The sequence below is a fragment of the Lissotriton helveticus genome, chromosome 11 (assembly GCF_964261635.1).
Source record: "Lissotriton helveticus chromosome 11, aLisHel1.1, whole genome shotgun sequence".
Classification (NCBI taxonomy): Eukaryota; Metazoa; Chordata; class Amphibia; order Caudata; family Salamandridae; genus Lissotriton; species Lissotriton helveticus.
The window spans coordinates 935835421-935861600 of NC_136072.1; the positions used below are offsets into that span (position 1 = coordinate 935835421).

General features: G+C 47.9%; 1 protein-coding gene across 4 annotated transcripts in view; it reads right to left on the reverse strand.

The window, feature by feature from the left end:
- Positions 1-8470: 8470 nt before the first annotated feature.
- SMTN (smoothelin) overlaps positions 8471-26180 on the reverse strand; it is a 1119422-nt gene continuing 1101712 nt past the window's right edge. For all 4 annotated transcript variants that reach the window (XM_078667269.1, XM_078667270.1, XM_078667267.1 and 1 more), the window contains one exon: positions 8471-12362. In XM_078667269.1, coding sequence (XP_078523395.1) covers positions 12212-12362 — 151 coding nt within the window. In that variant the 3' untranslated portion in view covers positions 8471-12211. The remainder of the gene's footprint in view (positions 12363-26180) is intronic.

Genomic DNA, 26180 nt, shown 5'->3' on the forward strand with positions numbered 1-26180 from the left:
CGCCACTGGCCTGCAAGCCCCGCCAAGTGGGTAAACGTGGCGTCCTGCGCTCCACATCTCCAACATCGCGATTCAGGGTGCAGTCCCAGGCGGTGCAACTGAGGCAGTGTACGATACACTCTATGCAGGAAGTTAAAGTGAATTAGCCGCAACCTGTAATTTTGTGAAAGGTGTTCTAGTTGCGAACAACAGAATTGCAACTGTTTGTCTGTGATAGATATATCAGAATCTCTCTCCCAGTCCACTTTAGATGTGATGGAAGTAATAGGGGAGTCACCCTGCGTTATACTATAAATGTGCGTTATCAGTTTACGAGGGGATGGGTTAGACAATACATTTTCTAACGCTGGCAGTATGGGAGGTGCCTGGGGAAACTCCACGTATCTAGCCCTACATGCCTCTAATTTGATAATACAATAGCATATCAGATGTCGTAGGTATACGCGTTTTACACATCTGTTGGAGTGTTAAGAAAGTGTCATCTGGGTATAAGTCACTGCCCATCTCCAGGTCATGGGACTTCGCCCTCAGCATGGTAGCCTTGTCAGTCAGTGGCCCAATAAGTGGATTACCCCTTTTGGCATAGATGGAGCGTATAATTCCGTGTGACCCGCCCTTTTTGCAATATTTCTCCATGCCCTATGTGTCATTTCCACAGTGTCTATTTCCAGGTGGGACCGCTTATACTGCTGATAAACTGAAGTGTTCAGCGGGATAGGGGCTGCACGATCTATTTCAATAGCCACATGAGGCTGATATGGTGTTGGATGCTGCCAGTAGTGCAGGTATTGTGCCTGTGCACTGTAAGCATAGAGTTCGAAGTCTGGTGCACTTAGACCTCCCTGAGCAAACAGCAGGGTTAGTAGTTTCCATGAAACCCGAGGCTGTTTGCCTGCCCAAACTAATTCAAGGATGAGAGAGCGGAGGTTTTTTTTTAAGTGGGTGTTCAGCGGCATTGGGATATTAACAAATAGGTATAAGAATTTGGGTAGTATCACCAGTTTTGTAATTGCTTTACGTCCCGTAAGTGACAACGGCAGTTGTTTCCATCTTTGTATTTTGCTTTCCAACCAGTCTATTACTTTCCCATAATTAGCCAACCAAATTTCCTGGACGGACCTGCTGACCAAGATACCCAAATATCTCACTTCACCCTCATCCCACTGTATTGGGAATTCAGTATCAAGTTTGGCAGTAGTATCTGTGAGTGGCAACATCATGGATTTTGCCCAATTTATTTGTATTCCGGTTAGCCCCCCATAACGTATCAATTCTCTCATAATAGTGTCAAAATTGTCTCCAGGGTTCACTAAGTATATTGTCAGGTTGTCTGCATACATGGATATCAGGAGGCCTCTGGACGTAAAGCCTATGCTTCTATGTGTATGGCGTTGTCGTAATCTGGCTACCAAAGTTTCAGTGTCCATCGCAAATAATAATGGTGATAAGGGGCATCCCTGCCTCGCCCCTCTTGTAATCGCAAACGGTTCCGACACCGGTCCTTTTACTCTGACTCTTGCCACTGGGTTTGTGTATATTATTTGCATTTGTTTAATAAATATGGGGCTACGTCCCATGCAGGTCAGCAGTATGAAAAGAAATTTCCATTCTAAAGAATCAAAGGCTTTTGTGGTGTCTAATAACGCCGCCACTGCCTGTACATGGGGAGCGAAATAATGTAGGAGTCCAAATATCGTCCTCAAGTTATGAGCAGTCGAACAACCAGGTATGAACCCAGACTGATCTGGCAATGCAATCTGCGGGAGCATCGGTTGCAACCTGTTAGCAATTAATTTGGCATAAACATTAGCGTCTAAATTAATCACTGACAGTGGACGGTAAGAGTCTGGCCTGGTTGGGTCCTTACCAGGTTTCAGTAAGGTGATTATGGTTGCCTCCCGTAGAGTGGGGGGTAGGACACCTTGTCCATAGCCTATAGATACACCTGCAATAAACTGGGGGCAAGAATATCTACATACTCTTTATAGAAAGCAGCCGTTAACCCATCAGCTCCCGGGGCCTTGTCAGCCGGCATGCTACTGATAACCTGCCTGACATCTTCCACCGTGATGGGAAGTTCCATATATTCGCGGGCGCCATTATTGAACCATGCCAACGCAGTAGTATCTAGATAGTCGATTATGTCTGACTGGGAAGGGTTGGTTTGGGATGTGTACAGCTGTTGATAGAAGTGAGTCATTGTACCGAGAATATCCGATGGCGTTCTGACTACCCCACCTCCGTTTGTTTGTAGTTCTGTTATGTAATCAGACCCTCTTGGTGTCCTGAGGAGTCCTGCCAATGTCTTCCCAGCCCGCTCTCCCTCCCCATAGCGCCTAGCCTGTGCATACTTATGCAAATATGAGGTTTCCCTCTCCGCTTCCTTCTGGAATTTAGTCAATTTCGACCTAATTTGTGCTGTGATTGCAGGGGATGGGTTTATTAGTTGCGATCGTTCTTATCCTCCAATTTCACATTCCAATCTGTGTAGTGTGGTACGTATGTCCTTGAGAACCCCCCCCCATTTTGAGTGCTATGCAATTACCCCTTGTGACTACTTTGAATGTTTCCCACAACGTTCCAGGGGAATCTACCGTTCCCTCGTTTACATAAAGTATTCCACAATTTTATCTCGTAGTTCTTCCCGGAACACCTGATCCAGTAGCGCACTTGACGGGAACCTCCCGGTAAATGGTTGCACGTATGGTTCGGGTACTGTTAGTTTTATCTGAGTGGGTGCATGAGCAGAAAATATGCGTGGCTTCTAAGACCCAGGTATGTAGGTCCCTGGAAACCAACCAGTAATCTAGTCTAGACCACGCGTTACGGTGGTGAGTCACACAAGTACCTTCCCTTACTGTTGGGTGTAGTGCCCTACAGGAATCCACCAATTGAAGATCTGTTATAATGCCTGACAACATCTCGGCCGCCTTTGGGTGGTGCTCACAAGCCGCTCCCTGCCTGACTTCCATATCCGAAAGAACATTAATATCACCGCACCCATAGCACCCCTACATTACCCAGTGTCTGAATTTTATGCCAAATGTGCTGAAAATCTCCTGGGCTGTCAATGTTTGGACCATATGCGTTGATTATAACCGTAGTGGTGTTGTATAGCGTGCCCTGCAATATGATATACCTTCCCTCTCTGTCAGTTATCGCATGATGTGTTCTCCATTGTACCCCCCTACGTATCAGTATGCCGACACCCCTGGAGTCGTTCGAATAACCGGCCTCCACCACCACACCCCATCTGTTATTTCTGAGTGTACCCGCGGCTGCAGTCGTCAAATGTGTTTCTTGAAGTAGACATCACATAGGGTAAGTTAAGTCCCAAGACATGGGAACCCTCTTTGGAAGAACTTCCGCAGCAGAGGAAAAAACAAAAGAGCCATGGGGAAACCCCACCCCGCGAAAGGCTTGACAAGCAGCCCAAAAGGAAAAACAGAAGGCCTAGTCTCAGGGCCAAGTCTGTGTAACAGTTCCAGAAAAAAAAACACACACATTGAACAAAGGGCCGTCCAGCAGCCAACAATGCCAAAGTTCAAGAAAAGAGGACTCAATGGCCAGAGAACACACTCTACAGCAAGAGCGACCGTCCCAAGAAGGACCAGAACAAGCTCAACTCAGCAGTCACTGAGGAGGGGAAGAAGGAGGAGGAGGATGTTAAGGTGGGGGAGGAGGAGGAGAACGGAGCCCTGCCAGGAACCTTTGGATGGCGGAGTCAGCCGGGGCATGGAACAACAGGCTGCCATCAAACGGAAGATCAATGAGCCGCTCCCGAATATTTTCAGGGAACACTCCGTCCCTAAGCCTAGCATGGCGACGGAGGGCAACTGAGGAAGCCAAGGCCCGGCCCAGCACCTCCGAGATGTCCAGAGTGGAGCGGAGAATAAATGCCGCTAGCTCTTGGGAAGCTGCGGATACCAGAAACTCAGCCGAGTCCCACGAACAAGAGGAGGCCCTAGCAATACACACAAGGTGTTCGGGCCCATAGGGCAGACCAGGTTGAGGCGAACATGTTGCGCCCCTAAGTGTCCAGCCAGCTGGCCTCCCAGGATGGCGGAGTCAACAGTGGCGGCAGGGAGGAACAAGCAGTCCTCTAAAAGTGGACTGACGGCAGAGGGATGGAGGGAAAGGCACACCGGGTCACGCGGCGTCGGAAGGTGCTGAGGCACCGGATCACCTGAGGCGGGACACCTCCCAGCCCCCGTCAGGAAAGAAAGGAGCGAACCCTCAAAAGGAAGCAAGATCTGCCTCCCACCAGAGCCCTGGTGGAGAACCTCCAAGAGATGGCCCGCCGGGAAATGAGCAATCGGGTTACCCATGCGCAGAATGCCCACAGCCATGGACACCAATTGAGTAAAGGCCGCACCCGCCTCTGTAGGACCCCGTGGCGGAGAAAGCAGCTCCTCCGTGGGCGACGGCTGAAGACTAAGGCAGCCCTCCCCGAAGCCAAGCAGAACGGGCAAGGGCCAGACCTGGAAGTCAGAAGGAGCCGAGGAATGGGGAACCTGCCACTCCTCCAACGAACACCTCGGCCTCAGAAACGGCGGGGAGCCACCCTTTGACGATGCCGGTGAAAAAGACACCACAAAGCGGCCAGTCTCCGGGGAGGACAACACCAATATGCAGCCCGCCTCCGGAGAAGAGGGAGCGTCCGAAGACAAATCCGCAACTCGACGCCTGTCAGGATCCTTAGAGTACGCCGCCTGAGGCAGGACGGTAACGCCATCCTGCGTCAAAGGTGATGCTGGATAGGGCCCCTCTAAGCCACACTGCGCCAGGGACCGGATTCGAAGTGGACAAGGGGTGGCATTGGAACTGCGTCGACTCGACCTCCGCCGAGGCACCCGCCTGCGTTGAGGAACGAGAGGGACCAGGTAAGTGGCACGAAGCCCTCCGCCAGACTCGGCCCAGCATGTAACAGAGGTGGCCCGGCGAACCATGCAGCTCGCCAGGGCCGACTCAACCTCCGACTCACCCTCCGACAAGGCAGCCGCTTGCGTGGAGGGCCGAGAAAGTCTCGGAGGAGGGCAAGGGGTCCCCGTCCAGCCTTGACCCAGAGCGGGGCAAGGAGGGTCCACGACCCCTGTGGCGTCACCCGGTCCAGCAGCTGCTGGCGCAGTAGCGGCGTCACCTCGGCCTGAGACAGGACCACCTTGTCAAAGGACCGAGAGGGGCTAGGGGAGGCGACCCGAGCCCCAATGACCTTCCGCGACATCACAGGGACTCCCGCAGGAGTTTGCAACGAGGCAGAGACGCCGTGGTCTGAAGGAGGGACCGAATAGTTCGGACCCAGGCTTGGAGGATGTGGTGCCTGGGGATAATTCTATGTGAAGGAATAAGCGTGGAAGGGTATACTCAGACATGAGTCCCTTGCTCACTGCTCCATCAGGATTCAAGCAAGCCGGGCCGACGACGCCTGAAATGGCAGAAACCGGTCCCCGGAAGCTTGTCTCCTTTCTGGTGAAGAATTGGCTTGGTAGTTTGGTCTGCCCTGTTCCCATGATGCACTGGGCCAGGGACAGACTAATTTGCATATAGCCAGGTTCTGAGCTGGGATGGGGCTGTGAGCTAAATAACGGTGATGGATCAAGCCCTGATCTTTGGACTGGGTAAGAGTGGTCTGCTTAATTCAGACACTCTGTTCATCACCACCCCCTTTTTCTGAATCATTTTGTCCACCATAAGCGTGGAAGGGTATACTCAGACATGAGTCCCTTGCTCACTGCTCCATCAGGATTCAAGCAAGCCGGGCCGACGACGCCTGAAATGACAGAAACCGGTCCCCGGAAGCTTGTCTCCTTTCTGGTGAAGAATTGGCTTGGTAGTTTGGTCTGCCCTGTTCCCATGATGCACTGGGCCAGGGACAGACTAATTTGCATATAGCCAGGTTCTGAGCTGGGATGGGGCTGTGAGCTAAATAACGGTGATGGATCAAGCCCTGATCTTTGGACTGGGTAAGAGTGGTCTGCTTAATTCAGACACTCTGTTCATCACCACCCCCTTTTCTGAATCATTTTGTCCACCATAAGCGTGGAAGGGTATACTCAGACATGAGTCCCTTGCTCACTGCTCCATCAGGATTCAAGCAAGCCGGGCCGACGATGCCTGAAATGGCAGAAACCGGTCCCCGGAAGCTTGTCTCCTTTCTGGTGAAGAATTGGCTTGGTAGTTTGGTCTGCCCTGTTCCCATGATGCACTGGGCCAGGGACAGACTAATTTGCATATAGCCAGGTTCTGAGCTGGGATGGGGCTGTGAGCTAAATAACGGTGATGGATCAAGCCCTGATCTTTGGACTGGGTAAGAGTGGTCTGCTTAATTCAGACACTCTGTTCATCACCACCCCCTTTTTCTGAATCATTTTGTCCACCATAAGCGTGGAAGGGTATACTCAGACATGAGTCCCTTGCTCACTGCTCCATCAGGATTCAAGCAAGCCGGGCCGACGACGCCTGAAATGGCAGAAACCGGTCCCCGGAAGCTTGTCTCCTTTCTGGTGAAGAATTGGCTTGGTAGTTTGGTCTGCCCTGTTCCCATGATGCACTGGGCCAGGGACAGACTAATTTGCATATAGCCAGGTTCTGAGCTGGGATGGGGCTGTGAGCTAAATAACGGTGATGGATCAAGCCCTGATCTTTGGACTGGGTAAGAGTGGTCTGCTTAATTCAGACACTCTGTTCATCACCACCCCCTTTTCTGAATCATTTTGTCCACCATAAGCGTGGAAGGGTATACTCAGACATGAGTCCCTTGCTCACTGCTCCATCAGGATTCAAGCAAGCCGGGCCGACGATGCCTGAAATGGCAGAAACCGGTCCCCGGAAGCTTGTCTCCTTTCTGGTGAAGAATTGGCTTGGTAGTTTGGTCTGCCCTGTTCCCATGATGCACTGGGCCAGGGACAGACTAATTTGCATATAGCCAGGTTCTGAGCTGGGATGGGGCTGTGAGCTAAATAACGGTGATGGATCAAGCCCTGATCTTTGCACTGGGTAAGAGTGGTCTGCTTAATTCAGACACTCTGTTCATCACCACCCCCTTTTCTGAAGGAGTTTGCAACGAGGCAGAGACGCCGTGGTCTGAAGGAGGGACCCCAGAGGGGTCGCACCCCAACAGCACCACATCCTCCAAGCCTGGATCCGAACTATTCGGCGCCGGAGCCGCCGCGGAGAGCCCCGCGCAAGGCAAGGGATCCGCTGACACCCCAGGAGGAGACGCCAGCGAGGCCTGCAAAGCCGCCGCATATGTCTCCATCAGGACTCTTGACGTCCCATCACCGGGAAAGGGTGGATAGGAGGCCACATGGGCCGCATCACCCGCAGAGAGTCCACGCCCCCGGCAGGCCGAAACCCAGCCCCCGGGGACAAACTGCGACACTTACCCACTAAGGAGGGGCACTATCGCGACATTGGAGAAGGGCGAGGACGACGACCACGGCCGTATCTGAAGACGTCTGCCGAGGCTGATCGAGGGGAGGAGGTCGACCAGAAGAGATGCGCCGAGAGTAGTTTCATCCGGCGCTCCCGCCGCGACTTCGACTTCAACTGTTGGCATGCCCCACAATCAGTGGTGCCCTGATCCTCCTCCAAACACCATATACAAACGAGGTGAGGGTACGTCGCCGACAAAAGACGCCCACACGACGTGCAAGTCTTGAAGCCCGAAGGCATTCGCACACTGTTCCAACAAAAGAAGAGACAATGATGAAGAAAAAAGGGCCCAAAACAGGCCCTTAGCAAGACCGGATCCACGTTGCACGCGGAAAAGGAAAAAACTGACGTAGGGGCGCCAAGGTGGGGCTTATGTCACCTCGCTGACGTCACGTGTGCAAACGACGTCTGGGCAGAGTCGCGTGGTGTCACCCCACCCCCGGCACGCAGGGATGCTGTGGCAAAAGGTTTACGGATCCAGTCTCATGCCTGGGGATAATTCTATGTGAAGGAATCTGCGGCTAGAATCGTCTATATCAGATAAGACACTTATTAGGGGTGATGTAACACCACAAACAGCCCCCCTGAAGCTATGCCACTGTCTTTCTTGAGTTTTGTAAGGACCCCTGACGCTTAAGTGATGTAAATTCATCTTCCAAAAATGTCTCCCTTGTCCAGTTATTGAATATTTTTCTAAATAAGCTTGATAGTTCTATTACCAAACTCATTTGTTTGAGTCTCCTTAGTTGCCTTATTTGTTTGTACTGCTGATGACCTCTTCACTAAGCTAAGGGTCAAAATGCTGCCAACTCTGCTAAGATTGACCCAGTGATTCAAACCCTTTATGATGACTGTAATTGTTGTGATAACCAAGTGAAGACTTCCAACTATCTTGCTTAATGATCAAGTGTACTTCCTTTCATACACACGTTTCATATGGACCCTTGCTCAGCTAACTCAGTATTAGCTTTTTGGAGTTTGTGTTAACATTTATAATTTCTTGATCCAATGCAAATATTTAACAGACAGACCACAGTTCAGTTTATCACATACCTTTTATTGTTTCTATTATTAAAAAACATTCATAGGGTGAAATATAAATCTTCGAAAGTGCTGTCTGGCTAAGTGTGTGCAAAGTGCTGAGGCCCTAAGTGCACTGTTATTAGGAAGGGGTTGGGTAAGGAGTGAGGCACACTTATGAGTTATAAAGAAGCAGATACAAATGGTTGAAAATAGAGAAAGGTAGAAAGCTGAGACAGAGGTATGTCTCACCCTTGAAGAGGCAGAGTCTGGCTCTTACTTCATTGTTTGTATCACAAAGTCATACTTTGCAGGGTTAAAACAGTTTTGGACATTTTGGATTAGGCACTGGACAATGATTCATCTCATTATTGAAAAAAACATTGATCAGGATAGATTTTACCCAAAACAAACCAGAAGAAACATTAATCTGTCCCTTTATAGTTCTCCAATTGCACACTATTCTCCTTATAGAAAAGAACAAGAAGGTATGCGCATAACACTTCCACTTAAAAACCACTATCTTGAAGACGACATTTCTCATGTCATATCTACAAGAACCTCCGATTGTAATACTTTAAACATTCGTATTTGTAAGCTCTGTTCTAGTCCATGACGGTCCTACTACTCCACAGAGTGATTGGGGGTAGGAAGATGACCAAGGAGAATAGTTAACAAAATGTAAGGTTAATCCACGTTTTTTTGAGAAGAAAAGCAGAATAAATGCAATATAATTTAACTACCTCAGAAGACGCACACTCTCACAAAGAGCAATGTAAACTAAATACAATCTAATCTTAACTCAAACTGCTATATTACTTGTCTCAAAGGTTTAACAAATTAAGCAAAACAGTTATTCTTCATTCACGATCAGATCTAAATCCTCTAGCAGCAGTCTCAAGATTTAAGGAGTTAATTAATTTATTGAAGTCATTCTTCATGCTAGCAAATATATTGTCAAAGCACAATCATTACCAGTCACTATGACGAAACCCATGAAGATCAGCTCATTAGCATATTATCAGTCTATAAAAGGAAACTTTACTGAGCTGGCAAAGGGATGAAGAGGCATAATTAGGTATTTGACCTCAATCAGAATGGAAAAATCCTCTCTGTTAGGCGAGCGTCTCAATTTGACCATGTTTATGAAATTCTAAATGACAATCTCAAAGGTATTCTGATGTCTGTGTTTTATTGAGCTTACAAACAGTGTAACCAACCCATTAACAAGTTATAAGACCAGTGATACAAGACAAATTTGGGGAGCATTTCACATGAGATCAGGTATACCTAGGAGTCCACTTAGGGATGCATCAATAAGAAGCCAGTCTACTGACCTTCACATGCATGGCTCATAATTGGTGCCTTTTAAAAGCTTGTGTCACAAAGCAGCTGATTGTACCACTTTCCAAGCACGCAAATTATGTAATCACTGGCACCTTTCCACTTGTTTCCACAAGGGTCCGTTTTTCTTTTTTTGAACAATTTGACAGCTTTACATACTCATGAAACTTTGGAAAAATAATTTAATTTGAGCCTGCAAGAATTGACACGTTGATACTCATAATCGTCTCAGAGAAACAAATGTTTAAACAGCAGGTTTATAATCTCAACTCCCACAAGGATACCATTTGGGCTCTTCTTCCCAGCAAATAAATCAAGTGACTCAGCTTTCTTCAAATTCTGATTAACCATAAAAGACCTTCGGAGAATGCACACAGTAAACTTTGAAAAGTTCCCATGGTAGAATACCTAATGCCAAACTCTTAAAATATCTCCAATAAGAAACAGTCCTGATTTCAACAATGAAAGGACAACGGTTTCTAAACATTTCCAACTTTGATAACTCATAATTTCACCACCTCAAACCTCATCAGCTTTCATAAAAGCAAATCTCTATTTCCTTCTGCAGCAGTGCATTTACATTCCATATACAAAGAACGAGCCTCAATAGTCACTCCAACAACAGATTCCAAGTGGAAGGGCATAGTCATCTTTCCAACTTCCAAGGAGCTGTGTCGATGATTGTACAACTTTGCACCCAAAGTGACAAGTCCCAGACATTCATACAAATGATGCATTTACTTTCTTACATTTAAAAACACCTGTGTTTAAAAGCATGTTATAATGGATTTTAAGAAGCCAGGATCTAAACTGCCTTCGTCTTGGGACTGATGAAATCTGCAATCTTTCCAAGGTGGTGGAAAGAGAAGCAAAGTGGGATAAAAAGAGAAGAGAAAAGGTGACAGAACGGAAAATTATGTTAGAATATGGAAATACGATTCAAACTCAACATAAGGCTTAAATATATAGAAGGAACAGTCTTGGCAGATACAGATCACGATTTGAAAGCACACACCTTTAAACAATGTTTCAAAAAACTAATTAAGTAGCTGTCGCAGCCTGGAGGGGAGGCCAGAAACAATGTAATCATCAGCCATTTTAAACAATCACCCGAGCACTTAACAAATCTCACCTACTGTTCACTCAAGAACAGTTCTTTTCTCAGCACAGTCTTAGGTGAGAGGGTATCTGTTTTGTTAATCCAATTACTGTAAGGCCACATGTCAATGGAATCACAGTGCAAATATACATGATTTTTAACACACGGGAATGCAGATTTGACAATTTTAGATGACAGCATAGAATAATGAAAGAGTTTAAAAACATTTGAAATAAAAAAACAGACCACAAGGACTTTTCTTGCAGCCTTTTCACTAAGATTCACATTACGTTTTGTCATACATTACATTATTTCGGCCTAGTCACTGCTAATGAAGATGGGCATGGGCTTTAACCCAGGGCTAACTGAGAAAATTGCACAATATGGCCTTAGGTCACTTCGCTACATGGCCACATTCAGTAACCAAATTACTTATAGTTGATTTTTTTATGGAAGACAAATGCCTATACATTTGAGCAGTACTGATTAGTCTTTGGGCTGTGATACTCTATATAGATTTGGCATTCAATAAACGTTAAATACAAGGCGAGTCAGCTAGACAAGAGGGCTGGTTCTCACTTCTAAAAAGCAAACTGCCGTGAGCTTTTACTTTGTTGAATATGCTTCCTCGCTATCCCTCCAATTCTTTACAGTCTTTAGAAACAGCTACTTCTGAAAACAGTTTTACAAAAAAAGATCAATATCAATAAAAGAGAGCATAAATTCACAAAGCACCTAAAAAACACAACTAGTCTTAATTAAAATATGGCAGCATTCAGATGATAAATGGAATGGGCAGTGCAACCCAGAGCCCAATCCACATGTGCAGCAATATCCATTGGTAGGCAGTGTAGGATCCAAATGCTATACAAGCTTCAATACTGTGTCCGGTTGAATTCCCTGACGTTTTCAGCTGCTAGACTAGCTTGGGAAGTGTCACGGAAAAAGGAAGCATGTCTCGGGAGGTGGGTGTTCAGCTTGAATGTAGAGGTTTCAGATTGTAGGAGTCATTAGAAGTAAGTGAACGCATGAACTGGAAAGGTGGGTATATCTCAGTCTATGATGAGGTGTCGTGACTACTGGTGTCAAGTCCAAACTTGGTGTCGGCCTCTCTAGACAGATAAGAGATCCTTAATCATTCATAGACATATCAGATAAGTCTCTACCTCAAAGAATCAGATCCTAGCCCTTCTAGCATGGAGCTTACAAGCCAAGTGCTTAAATGATCGCACGCGTGAGGTGTGAGGATCGATACACAATTCAGTGGCGATAAAGCTTCCAGGTAAAGCAAAGGTTTTGGGAAAGTTCTGAATTTCAGAATTCTTTTTTCCGTAAGCTTAACTCGTACCGACGAAGATGGTTGCAAAGAGACTGGACGTATGTGAAGACGCATTTTGGGTCAGGCTTCTTTCCCATAATCATCATATCCTCCACCTCAACCAGAGGAACGCAGTCCACAAGCTCCCTGGAAAGAGATCAACAAAAAGCTTAGTGAAGCACATAGAGAAACAAAGGGGCAGCATTTAGACAAAAGTCAATAAAGAAATAAAAACAAATTAAAAAAATTCCGGTCTACACCTACAGGAGACCAAAACCTATGGCTTGGTAAAAGATGACAAAGCAACTTATTAACAAATGCATAAAACTAGAACTAGGTCACATCCGCACATAGACAACTGGGTGGAACCGAAGAAGAAATTAGCAACACATGTAGAGTCTGACAGCACAAGATGAAACACATAATCACATGGGAACAAACGCCTGCACAGAGGACTAAATTAATAATCAAGTGTAAGTTATTACTCTTCTAATCTGCCTTTTCTAATGGCGCTGTTTGGCTTAGAATGGGTAGCAGATTCAAGCTAGCCTGGCTGATGAAGAGTGTTACCCAGACACCGGTCCCAGGATGCTTGTTTCCAGTCAAGGGACGTCCTGGCTTGGCAGTTTTGTTTGGACTGTTCGCATGAAGCACAGGGTCTTGGCTGATTTTCATATGGCTGGGTCTGAACTGGGGCGGCGAAGTGAGCTAAATAACGATGATGGATGGATTCAACCTAGATCTGTGACTGGGTTTGAGTGTCTGAAAAGTTTCAGTGCTCTGTCCATCATCTCCTTGTGTTTGCTTTAGCAGATTACTTATCCAATATGAGAAAGCAAAATCAATCAGTTCCGAGGTTTCTTATTAATGCCTTATTATGAACGAGCTGTTTGAATGTTTTTTTTTTTACATTTACTGACATAAGTTAACTTTGAAATCCGATTTTGTTTTGATATTAACTGAATGAGCATGCTAATTCGATTATGTCTGATAAATTTCATTATTATGGCCTTTGACCATGTGTGACAAGGGGTTGGGCACAGGCAACCCTCACATGCGCCTCCCAGATGGCTGTATGTAGCATGGCAATGAGCGCCTACCCCCGCGGGTGACCACCCTACTTTGTTTACATTTTTGGGGGCATTTCCCTGGATCCACAAATCCACTGCAAGTCTCCAGTGCGTGGTCGTGCAAATGTCAGCTGCAGCATTTTCCTCAAGGTGCGGCCAGCGACAGAGATCCCACATTCAGGTATCTGCGGGTCCATTGTGAATAGTCGAGGTCAGCCAATCAGAGCGCGGCTGGATCCGTAGATCCTCCATAATGGATCTATGAAAGGTCCATGGCATGAAATATACAAAGTTTTTTAATCATAATTTTCAAAAACTGACCAGATTTGCACCAAATCACAACAAGCATTGTCAAAGCCAACAGGTCAGTCCACACATTACCATAGTACTCCCTGGCACTGAAATACTACTTTGTGTCTGGATGTACTCCTTGTGTAAGGGCAGTATATACTAATGGTTGGTTCGGTCAAGAAAGGTACAATTGCTTCAGAACGCTTTGTATTTATCCTGACAACTAGGAAAACTAATCAATGGTATACAGTCAACATTGAATAGCAAACAGACAAAAAAGGTTAAGACTGCTGTTACAGACTTAAAATGTGTACAATATATTTAAAGTTTTAGATCATATAAAACACTACATATACAAATATGTAATATCACAGGACTGTTAAAAAACATATATTACATACATAAATATGTGCCAAAAAACAGTGTATTACATACAACACAATCCAAACATTTAACATTCATAATACACATAGAAATAAACATTTAATTCTGCATCTGTATATACTTAGCATATACATTAACACATATAGCCTTATTCTTTAGCACCAATATGTGGAATTCTAGTACAGAATGCCTGATCTGTATGCCGACATTCCGACCCCTAATCAAAGAGTGCTATAGCAAGATATCACCCAGGGTCTCCTTCAGGACTATGAATATATTTCAGAGCAACCTGTATACGTGGGCATTGTGATGGGGGGGTTGGTGGGGGGGGGGGTTATTATCAGAAAGTCCTACGGACGGCGGAGACAGACGGATGTAGTTGCACCGTCACTGAGGGAATGTTCTAAATCACGAGGACACTTGAAGCACTTTTGGCTATTTTTTCCTAATGTCTACATGTAGACAAGAACTCGAGGTGTGGCGATTTCCTAGTGAAAAGGATTGCTAGAAAGATAAGTTACACTTTGTTGAGGCCACGCATGGAGGTACTTACAGGCACCGGTTTTGGATCCTCAAGGTACATATGGAGGACTTTCCTCCATATTGACATTCATAGTGAAGTCAGCCAATCGCAGAAGTGAGGTGACGCATTACCCCTAGATACATGCTCGTGTGGGTTAGGGGAAAATGTGAATGATACGACCACAGACAAATGGATGAACTGTTGCTGAAAATCCTTATAAGTAACTATCACACACATAATTTTAGTAAAATTAAAAGGTCTTGGTTAACACTGACCTAAAAAAGCCAATCAGTCTACCATTGGCTGCCAGCCTCTAGAAATAAAGAAAGAAAGAAAGAAGAAAAGAAAAGACAAAGCATGAAAGAAAGAAGATAGGAAAGAAAGAAGGAAAAAAGAATAGAAAGACAAAAGAAAGAAGGAAAAAAGAATAGAAAGACGGAAGAAAGAAGGAACAAATGCAAGAAAGACAGCAATAAAGAAAAAGAAGGAAGAAAGGCAAAAATGCAAGAAGGAAAGTGGGAAGGAAGGTAGGAAAGAAAGAAGGAAGAAAGGAAAGAAGAGAGGTGGGTGAAAGCCCCTTTAAATAAGCATACAATACATATAGATTTAGTAACATCAAAAGGTCTTGGCTAACAGCAGACCTAAAAATTGTGCTTTCTGGGCCAAGATCTGGCTTTCTGTCAAATCTGGTGTAATTCCCTTTAGCAGTTTTTGTGGTATCGCTGTTCAATTTTCCTATAGAAAAATGTATGGGGAAAATACATTTTGGGACCCCAACTCTTTCCTCAGCCCCCACCAGACAGATCACCATAAACATTCCATGAAGGAGCTGATGTGAATGAGATATGAGTGTGAATGAGTTTTGCGAAGATTCGTCAAACAGCCCCAAAGTTATAAGCAAACCAAAAAAATGCTACCCAGAGGCCACACTACCCAGCATCTGTGTTTATGACATTCAATTGATACATATATAAGTTTTTTTAAATTCTATTTCCTAACTATAATGACCCGATAACATTGGTTTTTTTTGGTGACTTTTTGAGGTTTTTAATGTTAATTTCTAACTAGAACATCCCTGTAACCTTTAGTTTTTTTTACTGAATTTGGAAGGTTTAAAAAAAATTCTATTTCCTAATTGTAATTTGTAACCTTTGAGGGTTTGTGTTTGACTGGCTGTATAGGTTGGTGAGAGGGTGTGTGAGTGTCAGAATGGATCAATGACTGGATGTGTGAGTGTCTGAGTGGGTATGTGAGTTGGTGCAGGAGTGTCTGGATGTCAAGTGTCTGAGTGGTTGTCAGAGTGGGTGCATGAGTGAGTATCTGAGTGGGTCTGTGAGTGGGTGAGAGACCACGTAGTTTTCTGAGTGCCTCCTTGAGTGTGTGAGTTTGTCTGTGAGTGCATGAGTGCCTGAATTAATCTGCGAGTGGGTGTGTGCACCTGAGTGTGAGTCTCTGAGTAGGTCTGTGAATGCATGTGAGAGTATGAGTGGGTCTGTAAGTGGGTGTACGTGTCTGAGTGTCTGAATGGGTCTGTGAGTGACTGTGAGGGTGTCTGAGAGGGTCTGTGAGTGGGTGCATGAGTGACTGAATGGGTGCTTGAGTTTCTGTGAGACTGAGTAGGTCTGTGAGTGGGTTTCTGAGTGTGTGTGTGTGTGTGTGTGTGTGTGTGAATGTGAGTGGGTATATCGCTGTCTGAGTGGGTCTGTCAGTGGGTGTGTGAGCGCCTGAGTGTTTGAGGGTCATGACTTGCAAATCTCCTTCAACATATATGAACACTGCAGGCATCTCCGCTACCACTCCCCTAACAAGGCATTCCATATATACATTAAAGATATTGTGCTGATTACGGCTAAACAAACCACAGAGTCGTTTTGGGCACATGGGCTATTCTAAAGGGGCATGTGCTCTTCTGTTTTACTTTCTATGTTGTATTTTTTAGTTGGGCTTTAGAGAGACTACATTGCCCAAAAATCTGTGCTGCCTCACAGGTCACACAGTTTTAGGTCACTGATACATAGCCCGAACAGTTTTGAACCATTGTTATTAATGACTCATAGGAAGTTGCACCTTGATTGAGGCAGTGATTGATGACTCCTAGGAATTTACACTGTGATGCCTCAGTGATTGATGACTCATAGGAAGTTACATGGTGATTGCCACAGTGATTGATGAGTCATAGGATGTTCCAACTGATTGCCAACTCACAGGAGGGTCAACATTGGGTAAGACTGCTCTAAAAATATGACCATGCCCTATCTTCCTTGCTTGTTATTCTCAAATGTCAACAGGACCAGTCTAAGCAGTGCAGAACTCACAAATCCTGAGAATAAGCACAAGACCGAGTTAGCGGGGTCCTGTCAGCGTCTTTGAGGAATAGCGGAACAAGAAGAGCAAGTGATCAGGAAGCAGCAGCATCAGAAGCGTTAGAGAATGTCAATGCAGCACCAAGATTCAATCAAAAATGTCACTTCAGTCGGAGCGGTGGGAGAGTCTTCCCCAGGTTGAGCCTCAGCAGTTGGTGGCAGTTCGAACAGCAAAAACCCATGCAGGCACAACAAACAAAAGGCAAGTGTGGGTCAATTTGGAACATGGGTGGGTTCGGCTTTTGTCCAGATCTTTATGACAAAAGAGTGGGTGGGCACCGCTAAAGACTTGTTTGGAAAAACAAAGCATTCGTGTGGAGTTAGGAAACTTCACTTTAATCAAAGATTGATCAATCCTGTAGACTGTGCAAATAACAGTAATATGGAGTGAGAGAACTCAACAATAGCATGCAGGAATAAAGAAAAATACTTTTTGTCAGATCACCTGCCTTTTGTTGCTAACAGGAAAAGTGAGAGTAAAAGACGTTTCCTGTGCCCTTCCACGACTAAAAATTAAAAGAAAATCCATCCCAATAAAGTTAAAGGCTCCTAGAAGAAAAAGTTACTTACCTTCGGTAACGATATATCTGTTAGAAACATTATTTAGTTAGATTCCTTACCTCAGAATATCCCCAGGCGTCAGGCTGGATCCGGAAAGTTTTGCGTAGCAGTACCCTTGCGCGTCGGTAGGCATCGTCTGCGGCTCCGCGTCCGTCGTCGGCATGACGTCGTCGGAGTACTTAGACGCCGCCCTCGCGCACTGACATCAGTTCTTATACACAGCTTTTCCGCGCCAGAAACGCAGAGCCATGATAAAAACCGACACTGGTGCCATGAAACTAGGGCCCTCAAAGGGATGAACCTTAACCCTAGATATCGGTTCGCAGAATGGGGAGGATGGGTGGGGCGGTAAGGAATCTAACTAAATAATGTTTCTTACAGATATATCGTTACCGAAGATAAGTAAATTGCTCATCTGAAAGATACACGTTAATTAGATTCCTTACCTTGGAATAGATACCCCAGCAATACCAACCCCGGTGGTGGGTCTGCGAACCAAGATCACACCAGAAAGTCCTGGGGAACAGAACGGCCAAAGAAGCCATTTCTCTGGATTTGACTGTCCAGGCAGTAGTGTCTAGCAAACGTGTGCAGCGAGGCCCACGTAGCTGCCTGACAGATGTCCTGCAAGGGGACTCCCCAACCCAAGGCAGTAGTAGCCACTGAGGCCCGAGTGGAATGGACCCTCAGCCCAACAGGAGGCTCTTTTTTCACCAAGGAGTAGCAAACCTTGATGCACAAGATGACCCACCGAGAGATGGTCCATTTGTGGACCGCCCATCCCTTCTTAGCGCCCGCGTAACCAACAAAGAGTTGGTCATCCACCCGGAACTGGCGTGTGCGGTCCAGATAGAACGAGAGCGCACGTTTTGGGTCCAGACGGTGGAGCCTCTCTTCCTCTTTCGAGGGATGCGGAGGCGGAAAGAAAGTGGGCAAAGTGATGGACTGCCCGATGTGGAAGGCTCTGACGACCTTGGGCAGGAAAGAGGGACGCGTCCATAAGACAACTTTGTCCGGATGGACAGAAAGGAAAGGAGGTTTAGAAGAAAGAGCCTGGAGCTCACTCACTCTCCTGGCAGAGGTGATGGCAACCAGGAATGCAGTCTTAAGAGTTAGAAGACGAAGAGGGCAATTGTGAAGTGGCTTGAAAGGAGCACACATCAAATAAGTCAGAACAAGGTTCAAGTCCCACTGAGGCATCACAAAGGGAACAGGACATGTGAGTGATGCCCTTCAAGAATCTATTTACAACAGGGGACTTGAAAAGAGAAGGCTGATCAGGAAGCCTTAAGAAGGCAGAAATGGCAGAGAGGTAGCCTTTGATAGTGCCCAGAGCAGAGCCCTGCTGGGCAAGAGAGAGAAGAAAGAGACCCTCCGAAAGGGGACGGAAAGAGGGGCAACAGCCTTTGCTGTGCACCATGCCACAAATTTGTTCCACCTGCAGGCGTATATCGATTTTGTGGAGGGACGCCTGGCTGCCAGAATCAAATCACATACTTCAGGAGGCAATTCAAATGGCCTCAACTGTCGCCCCTCAATCTCCACGCATCGAGGTGGAGACTGGACAGGTTCGGGTGGAGGACCTTCCCCTGCTGCTGTGACAGAAGGTCCTCCTGAAGAGGCAGACGAATCGGGGGATCGACTGACATGCTGGGTAGCTCAGGATACCAGTATCTCCGTGCCCAGTCCGAAGCCACAAGGATGACTCGGGTCCGGTCGCGCCTGATCTTCTTCAGCACTCTGGGCAAAAGTGGTATAGACGGAAAGGCGTACAACAGACCGCAACTCCACTCGCGACGAAAAGCGTCTCTGAGAGAGCGCCGCCTTGGAAATTCCAACGCACAAAACTGATGACATTGCGCGTTCTCTTCGGTGGCGAATAGATCTAACTAAGGCTCTCCCCACTGCTGAAAGAGACCTTGCGCTACGTCCAAGTTCAGACGCCATTCAAGATCCATCATGCAGCTGCTGCTGAGTTTGTCCGCCCTGGCGTTCAGAGAACCTGCCAGGTGTTGAACCACCAAGGTGACGCCCTGGTGTTCCAGCCATGTCCAGAGGCTCAAAGCCTCCTGACAAAGGGTCCACGACCCCACCCCGCCCGGTTTGTTGCAGTACCACATGGCGGTGGTGTTGTCCGTGAACACCTGCACTACACTTCCCTGGACAGAGGGAAGGAATGCCTTCAGTGCAAGTCGGATCGCCGCAGCTCCAGAAGGTTGATATGGAGCCAGAGTCCTCTGATCTCCCTCTCCCCCATGTGGCCCCCCCAACCCAGGAGGGATGCATCTGTCACTACCACGTGCTCCGGTTGGTGAAGGGAGAGAGACCTGCCGCTGACATAATCGCGGTCCGTGAGCCACCAATGCAACTGTCTCGCAGCGCCCTCCGAGATCAGGACGTGGTCGGACAGGTTGCCCTGATGCTGTGCCCACTGAAACTTCAGGTCCCGCTGCAGAGCCCACATCCGCCACCTGGCGTGATGCACCAAAAGGATGCAGGAGGCCATCAGCGCCAGGAGCAGCAGAGTCAACCTGACTGAGACTCGGGATAAAGGCTGAAAGATCGGAATTAGAGCCTGAATATCCCGAACCCGCCGTTCGGGAGCATAAACCCGAAACTGTGCCGAATCCAGAACCGCTCCGATGAAGAGGAGCTTCTGAGAGGAACACAGGTGTGACTTCGGCACATTGATGGAGAACCCCAGCAGGTGCAGGAGGTCTGCCGTAGTCTGGAGGTGGCGGACGACTGTCTGGGGCGAGCCCGCCTTCAACAACCAGTCGTCGAGATAGGGGAAGACTGAAACCCCTAATCTGCCCAGATGAGCTGCGACCACCGCCATCACTTTCGTGAACACCCTTGGGGCGCTGGTAAGGCCGAAGGGGAGCACGGTAAACTGAAAGTGCTCGAGGCCTACCATGAACCGCAGCTAGCGCCGGCAGGACGGGGATGTGAAAATAAGCATCCTGCAGGTCCAACGCCACCATCCAATCTCCAGAGTCTAGGGCAGCTAAGTCCTGAGCCAATGTCAGCATCTTGAACTTCTCCTTCCGGAGGAAGCCATTGACGTTCCGGAGGTGTAAGATAGGGCGTAGGCCCCCTTTGCCCTTCTTGGGAACCAGAAAGTAGTGGGAATAGCAACCACACCCTACTTCTGGCCCAGGAACGCGCTTGATGGCCCCCTTGGCGAAGAGGGCCGTAACTTCCTCTTGCAGAAGTTGCAAGTGGTCCCCCGACACACGGTGGTACTGCGGTGGCATGGCTGGAGGGGTTGCCTCGAAGGGGAGGGAGTAGCCGATTCCGACGATCTGCAGCACCCACCTGTCTGATGTGATGGAGCGCCAGTGGAGGAAACCCGCCGGTCCCTGGACTGAATGCGACGCCGGAGGAGATAGAGGCCTTCCCTGTGGCCATGAGGAGTCTTTCTCCTCCGTTGGACTCCGCTGTGGAGCCTTCCGGCTCCATGGTTCAGACTGGAGGTCCTGGCGGGCCGGCGGCTCCGGCCCCGTCAGGTGCTTCGGCCCCGGCGCAGAGTCCGTTCCTGAATCCGCAGGATCCTGGCCTGGATCCGGGTCGTCGCCGGTCGACCTTACGACCCCTCCGCCGGCGTCGACCCCTAGGGTGTCGCCCTCGACGCAGTCTCCGGACGACGTCATCCCCAGTCCCACCCCAGGTCCGGATCCGGCGTCGGACCGGCACCGTCTTCGACGCCGAGAGAGGAGCCTATGATACGGCTCCATCCTTTTACCCTGCCTACCAGTAGGTGGAGGACGAGGGGGACTGGGAGGTTCTGAGGACCATCTGGCACTGGAATGTCAGTATTATCAGGACTGGGCAGAGGAGCTAGGGTAAGCCAGTGGTCTGGACACCTCGCCTGACACTGGTTTTGTCTCCCCTCCTACCGTGGCTACGGAGGAGGGGTCTGCTTATAGTATGCTGTTGACGAGGGCGGCCAAGGCCTTACACCTTGAGCTCCCCGTCGCGGCAGTGAGGACTAAACTCCTCACAGAGGTCCTCAAACCGCAGACAAGCTCCTTGGAGACTCTGCTGCCATTTAATGAGGCCTTCACGGACGTTCTGTTGGGCACTTGGTCCAAGCCCGCTACAGGCCTCCCTGTGGATAGGAACGTGGCCCGACGCCACCACCCGGCCCCGGACGACCCTAGCTTCCTGTCGACCCACCCCACCCCTGAGAGCCTGGTTATCCAGGCCTCGACATCCCAGACCGCATTCCCGACTGCTCCACCTGATCGAGAATCCAAAAAGTATGACCAGTAAGGTAAAAAGCTGTTCTCCTCACTCAGCTTGGGGTTGCGGTCAGTCAACACCGCTAGCCTTTTGGGCCGTTACACCCACTCTCTGTGGGATACTATTGCGGATGTGCTGCCACAGTGCCCGGACCAAACTCGCTCAAGCTCTTGCGGAAGGGCGAGATGCGGCACATTATTCAATTTGATGGGTACTGGATACCACGGACTCGCTAGGCAGGGTGATTTCCACGGCGGTGGCGGTTTGCCGCCAAACCTGGTTGAGGTCCGCTAACTTCTCGGCTGATGTCCAGGCCACGCTCATGGATATGCCGTTTGTTGGCCGTCGCCTCTTTGGCGACAAGGCAGACAGTGCGCTGGAGCGTTTCAAGGACTCCAGGGCTACAGCCAAGTCCTTGGGCCTTTCGGGCCAGCGCCAGCAAACTTCTGCCTCGCGCTCCTTTCAGGGCCAAAGAAGGGGCGGATCCGGCAAAACCGCATGGGCGGTGTCGCCCGAACCCCCGGCCGTGCCGTGCGAGCGTCGGGGGGAGTCAGAAGAGCGATGTCGCATCTTCGACTTGTTGTGCCTCTTACCTGAGGACTTGGAGCCCGACGAATGGTGTCGACTCGTCGAGCTTCGATGACTATGGCCTCGCGACCGGTCCCCCGACCTCCTCCTGGACCGGGACCGCGAGCAGCGCGGGCCGACTGCCGGATCTCGAGGCGCTTGTGGGACCGCTCCTGCCTAGCCTTCGACGTCAAGGCCCGGCAGTCGGAGCACGACTTGTCATCATGGTCGGCTCCCAGGCAATACAGGCACCGGCGGTGGGGGTCGGTAACCGACATCAGCTGGTTGCAATCGATGCAGATTTGAACCCGGGCATTCCTACCGGCACCGAAAGTCGGTATCGACTCCACAAGATCAAAAAGGATCGAAAAAGTTAGTCAAAATGTGACTAAAGAGTACTGCTCTTCCCGGATCTGCGCTAGCTGGCGCTGAAAAAAAAGAAGATATGACGTCAGTGCGTGAGGGCGTCGTCTAAGTACTCTGACGACGTCATCCCGGCGCCAACGATGGACGCGGAGCCGCAGACGACACCTACTGACGCGCAAGGGTACTGCTACGCAAAACTTTACGGCTGGGGATATTCTAAGGTAAGGAATCTAAATAACGTGTTTCTTTCAGATCAGGTTCAGATGAACTCATTTTCGTTTCAGGTAAGTTGGTATTGATCACACGTCTGGATACTAGCGAACTACTTACATGGTAATTGCAGTGATGTATCAGTGACTTTGTTGTGTCTTCCAGATCTCCCTCCCAGCTATCCCCTTCCTTTTCTTCCCTCGCTTGATCCTTCTGTGCTTTAATGGCAAGTAGCAGTTGGGAAAATAGGTAAGGGGACCCACTTGAGCATCGCTTGATCCTGAGTAGTTTATCTGGCAGACTCTGTGTGGGTGCTTGGGTAGCTGTGTGAGTGACTGGGCCACAATGGAACCACACCTGTCGCGTTATCCAATAAGAGTCCACAGTTTTGCACACAATATCTACTCAAGTGGAGTACTTTCTACTGGTTAATTAGTAACTGCTACCTCATTAGGTAAATGTCCAGTGCATATTCTACAATACATGTGTAATGGACCATGAGGAAATGTTTCCAGCGCCCTTGTGTGTATTTCGGCAATGTGATTTTTCCTTCTGCGTCTTTATCCAGAAATCTGTGACAACATGAATCCTCGTATAGAGAGGACGAAATTACAGAGGTTAATCTCCACCAAACAAGGGTACTTCCTCTTAGCTATATCAAGTAAGTACTTTTTTGTTGAGTGGAGATGTCCTCATATTCCTTGGCATGAAGAACGCATCACCAAAATAGGCGAGAAACCCGCTGGGGGGCCCTTTGGTAAGCTGTCCATCATCCTGGCAAAAGGCAGGAAGACCTTTGCATACTACTAAGGTGGGTGGGGAAGCCCGCCCAAATATTAGAAGGGGAGGAGGGGTGCTGCACGGTTCCCCCTACCCAGGCTGATTTTGGTCCTAGGGATCCCATCTCTGGGGCATGGCCTTAGAAAGCTGGAACCCTAGAGCCCACCTAGGGGAGCCAGTCCACATCATTGAGGACCGTGGGGGACGGGGGAGCCTGAATAATCCTGCAGTCCCTTCCGGCTCTTCGCCCCCAGCGGGATTCAGCATTGCTCTTACATACAGGGAGCTGCTCCCAGTGTGTGAGCGCAATTCGTTTTGTCTGTTTCCCTGTCCAAGAGATGAAAAATCCGCTCCGACTGCTCCCGGTTACTGGAAGCGGAGTTAGTGTTTGATCTGACTTGGCACTGATTCTGCAAAGTCAGAGCAAACAGCTATATCCCAGGGGTGCCCCCCACCAGGTACATAGGGAGCTGGCCCTGAGTGGTGGGACAGTCTCAGGAAATAAAGGAGGTGCGTTGATGGCTCCATGTCCGGCGCCAGAGAAGGTGGCGGCGTCGGTGGCTTATAGAGCAGAGCCGGCCACAACACAAAGTGGATGGCTGCGGTGTTGTGTATCGCAGTATCAGCAAGAAATATGGAGGAGCCAGTGCCAGAGGAATGGAGCCAGACTGGGTGGGAGTTAGAGCTAAAGTCATAAACTGGGCAGGCTGTAAGGTGTGATGGGCCCTAAGGATGCACAGGATGGCGTTGTGGCTCAGGCAAAACTAGCATACAAAGCGTTAAGGAACACAGCTGGGTTGGAGTCTGGCATTGGGAACTCCAGATAAGATGGTGTTAGTGCTGGGAATTACATGAACAAAGGAGCTGGTGCCGGCAGAGCCAGGAGGACCAGCGGTAGAGCAGGAGGTGATCGAGATGGCTCCAGGCAGGGTCCTGTGGAGACACTGGTGTGGGACCGCTCAGCGAATCTGCTGGCTTCGCAACTACCACCTCCAGCGCCGAAGATCTTGTTGTGGGCGCCCTGGTGACTTATCTTTTGTGTGCTTCTTATGTTTTTTGTGCTTCCTCCTTTTGAATGATGAATGTGAGGATAGTGACGTGGAGTGCAACCTCAACTTATTATGTCTACGTCTCTCATCGCAGACCTGGGCCATATCCAATTTGGCCTCATGCTCTTTGAGTACTTTCTGGCTTATACTGAGGCAGGACTCGCAGGTCTTGGAGTCATGGTCTGATTCTAGGCACCAAATACCAATGGATGGGGATCAGTAATCAACATCAGTCCCTCGCAGTTCCTACATGGCATGAGCCCTGAGAGCTTTAAAGGAGACATTGTACCACACTAAGTTAAGTTAAATTTCTATGAGGAAAACTCAGGAGACCGCAAGCTCTAGACCCGCATCAAAGGAGCAAAAAAAGGAAACTGGCACCTTTGCGCCTAGGTTGGCGCTTTCTGCCTTTGGTGACATCACCAGACATCACTTCTGATGTCGATATGAAGCCAGTGCCCCACTAACCGCAACTTGAGAGCATTGCAAGCTCCAGTTCCAGCCTGATGTCTGGAATTATTCTACAGGAGAGGAATCTGCAGGTAGAAGTATCTATCAGAAGTAAGGCTCCTAAGCAGAATGCTTGAATCCTACACTCCTAACAGAGGTGAGAAATTCCAAGAAGGATGAAACAGTTTAGCTATTAGACAACTGAGCAACTCATTGAATTCCGGACTGTATGCATGTTTCACATTTAAAAATAATGGATTCTCTTAATCTTTTACCTGAAATGTTCTTGATTAATGGCATTTACCGTATGATGGAAAACAATTCAGAGAACAAATTATTTTTCGAAATTGTCTCTCAAAGTTTTTCGTTAATTCCTTTTCCCTTCACTCTTTTCCCTTACCACATTCTCCATCTAGATGTCATTTTACTTCTTTTGGGGGTTATCACTCATAACATAACCCCCTCCTTAAAAACCCTTTCATCTTTTCACTGCTTATCTCTCTTCCCTTGTTACTTCTTCCTCTACCCTTCTTCTTTCCTTTATTTCGGGTGGGTGACCACCCACCAACTGCCTCCTTCACCCACTGTTAAATTAGTTTGTTTTGCAGCTCAATTATGCTCTCCTTCAGTACTTTTATTTCATATTTTGTGTGGCAATATACTTTCTTAACCTTGTACCTTTTCTTAAACCTTCCCCTTAACACTGTTTGACTCCTTACCCCTTTTTTTACTTGGCCCAATATTAATGTTCAGTCGAGATTTGCTATGAGGTCCATAATTATTGCTTGTTTTAAAATGTTTTTGTAAATCAATAATTTTTCTCAGGTGCTCTTATTTATTTTTCATTTATTACTTTCAACCAAACTATATTTCTACGTATTTTTTCCCATGGCTAAGACGTTGCACTCTACTTAGGCAGTGCTTAATTTGAGCCGTATTTTAATTCTTAACGCCGGCATTATTGACAGTCCAGCACATCATAGCCCTGTCTGTCTAATTTTGAAATTAGCACAACAGTATTGAATAATTCAGTGTTCATTGAAGATGAATAATACTTGCCTCATGTGTCATTCTTATAACTCTAAGGGACCGGGTATAGTCCGAAT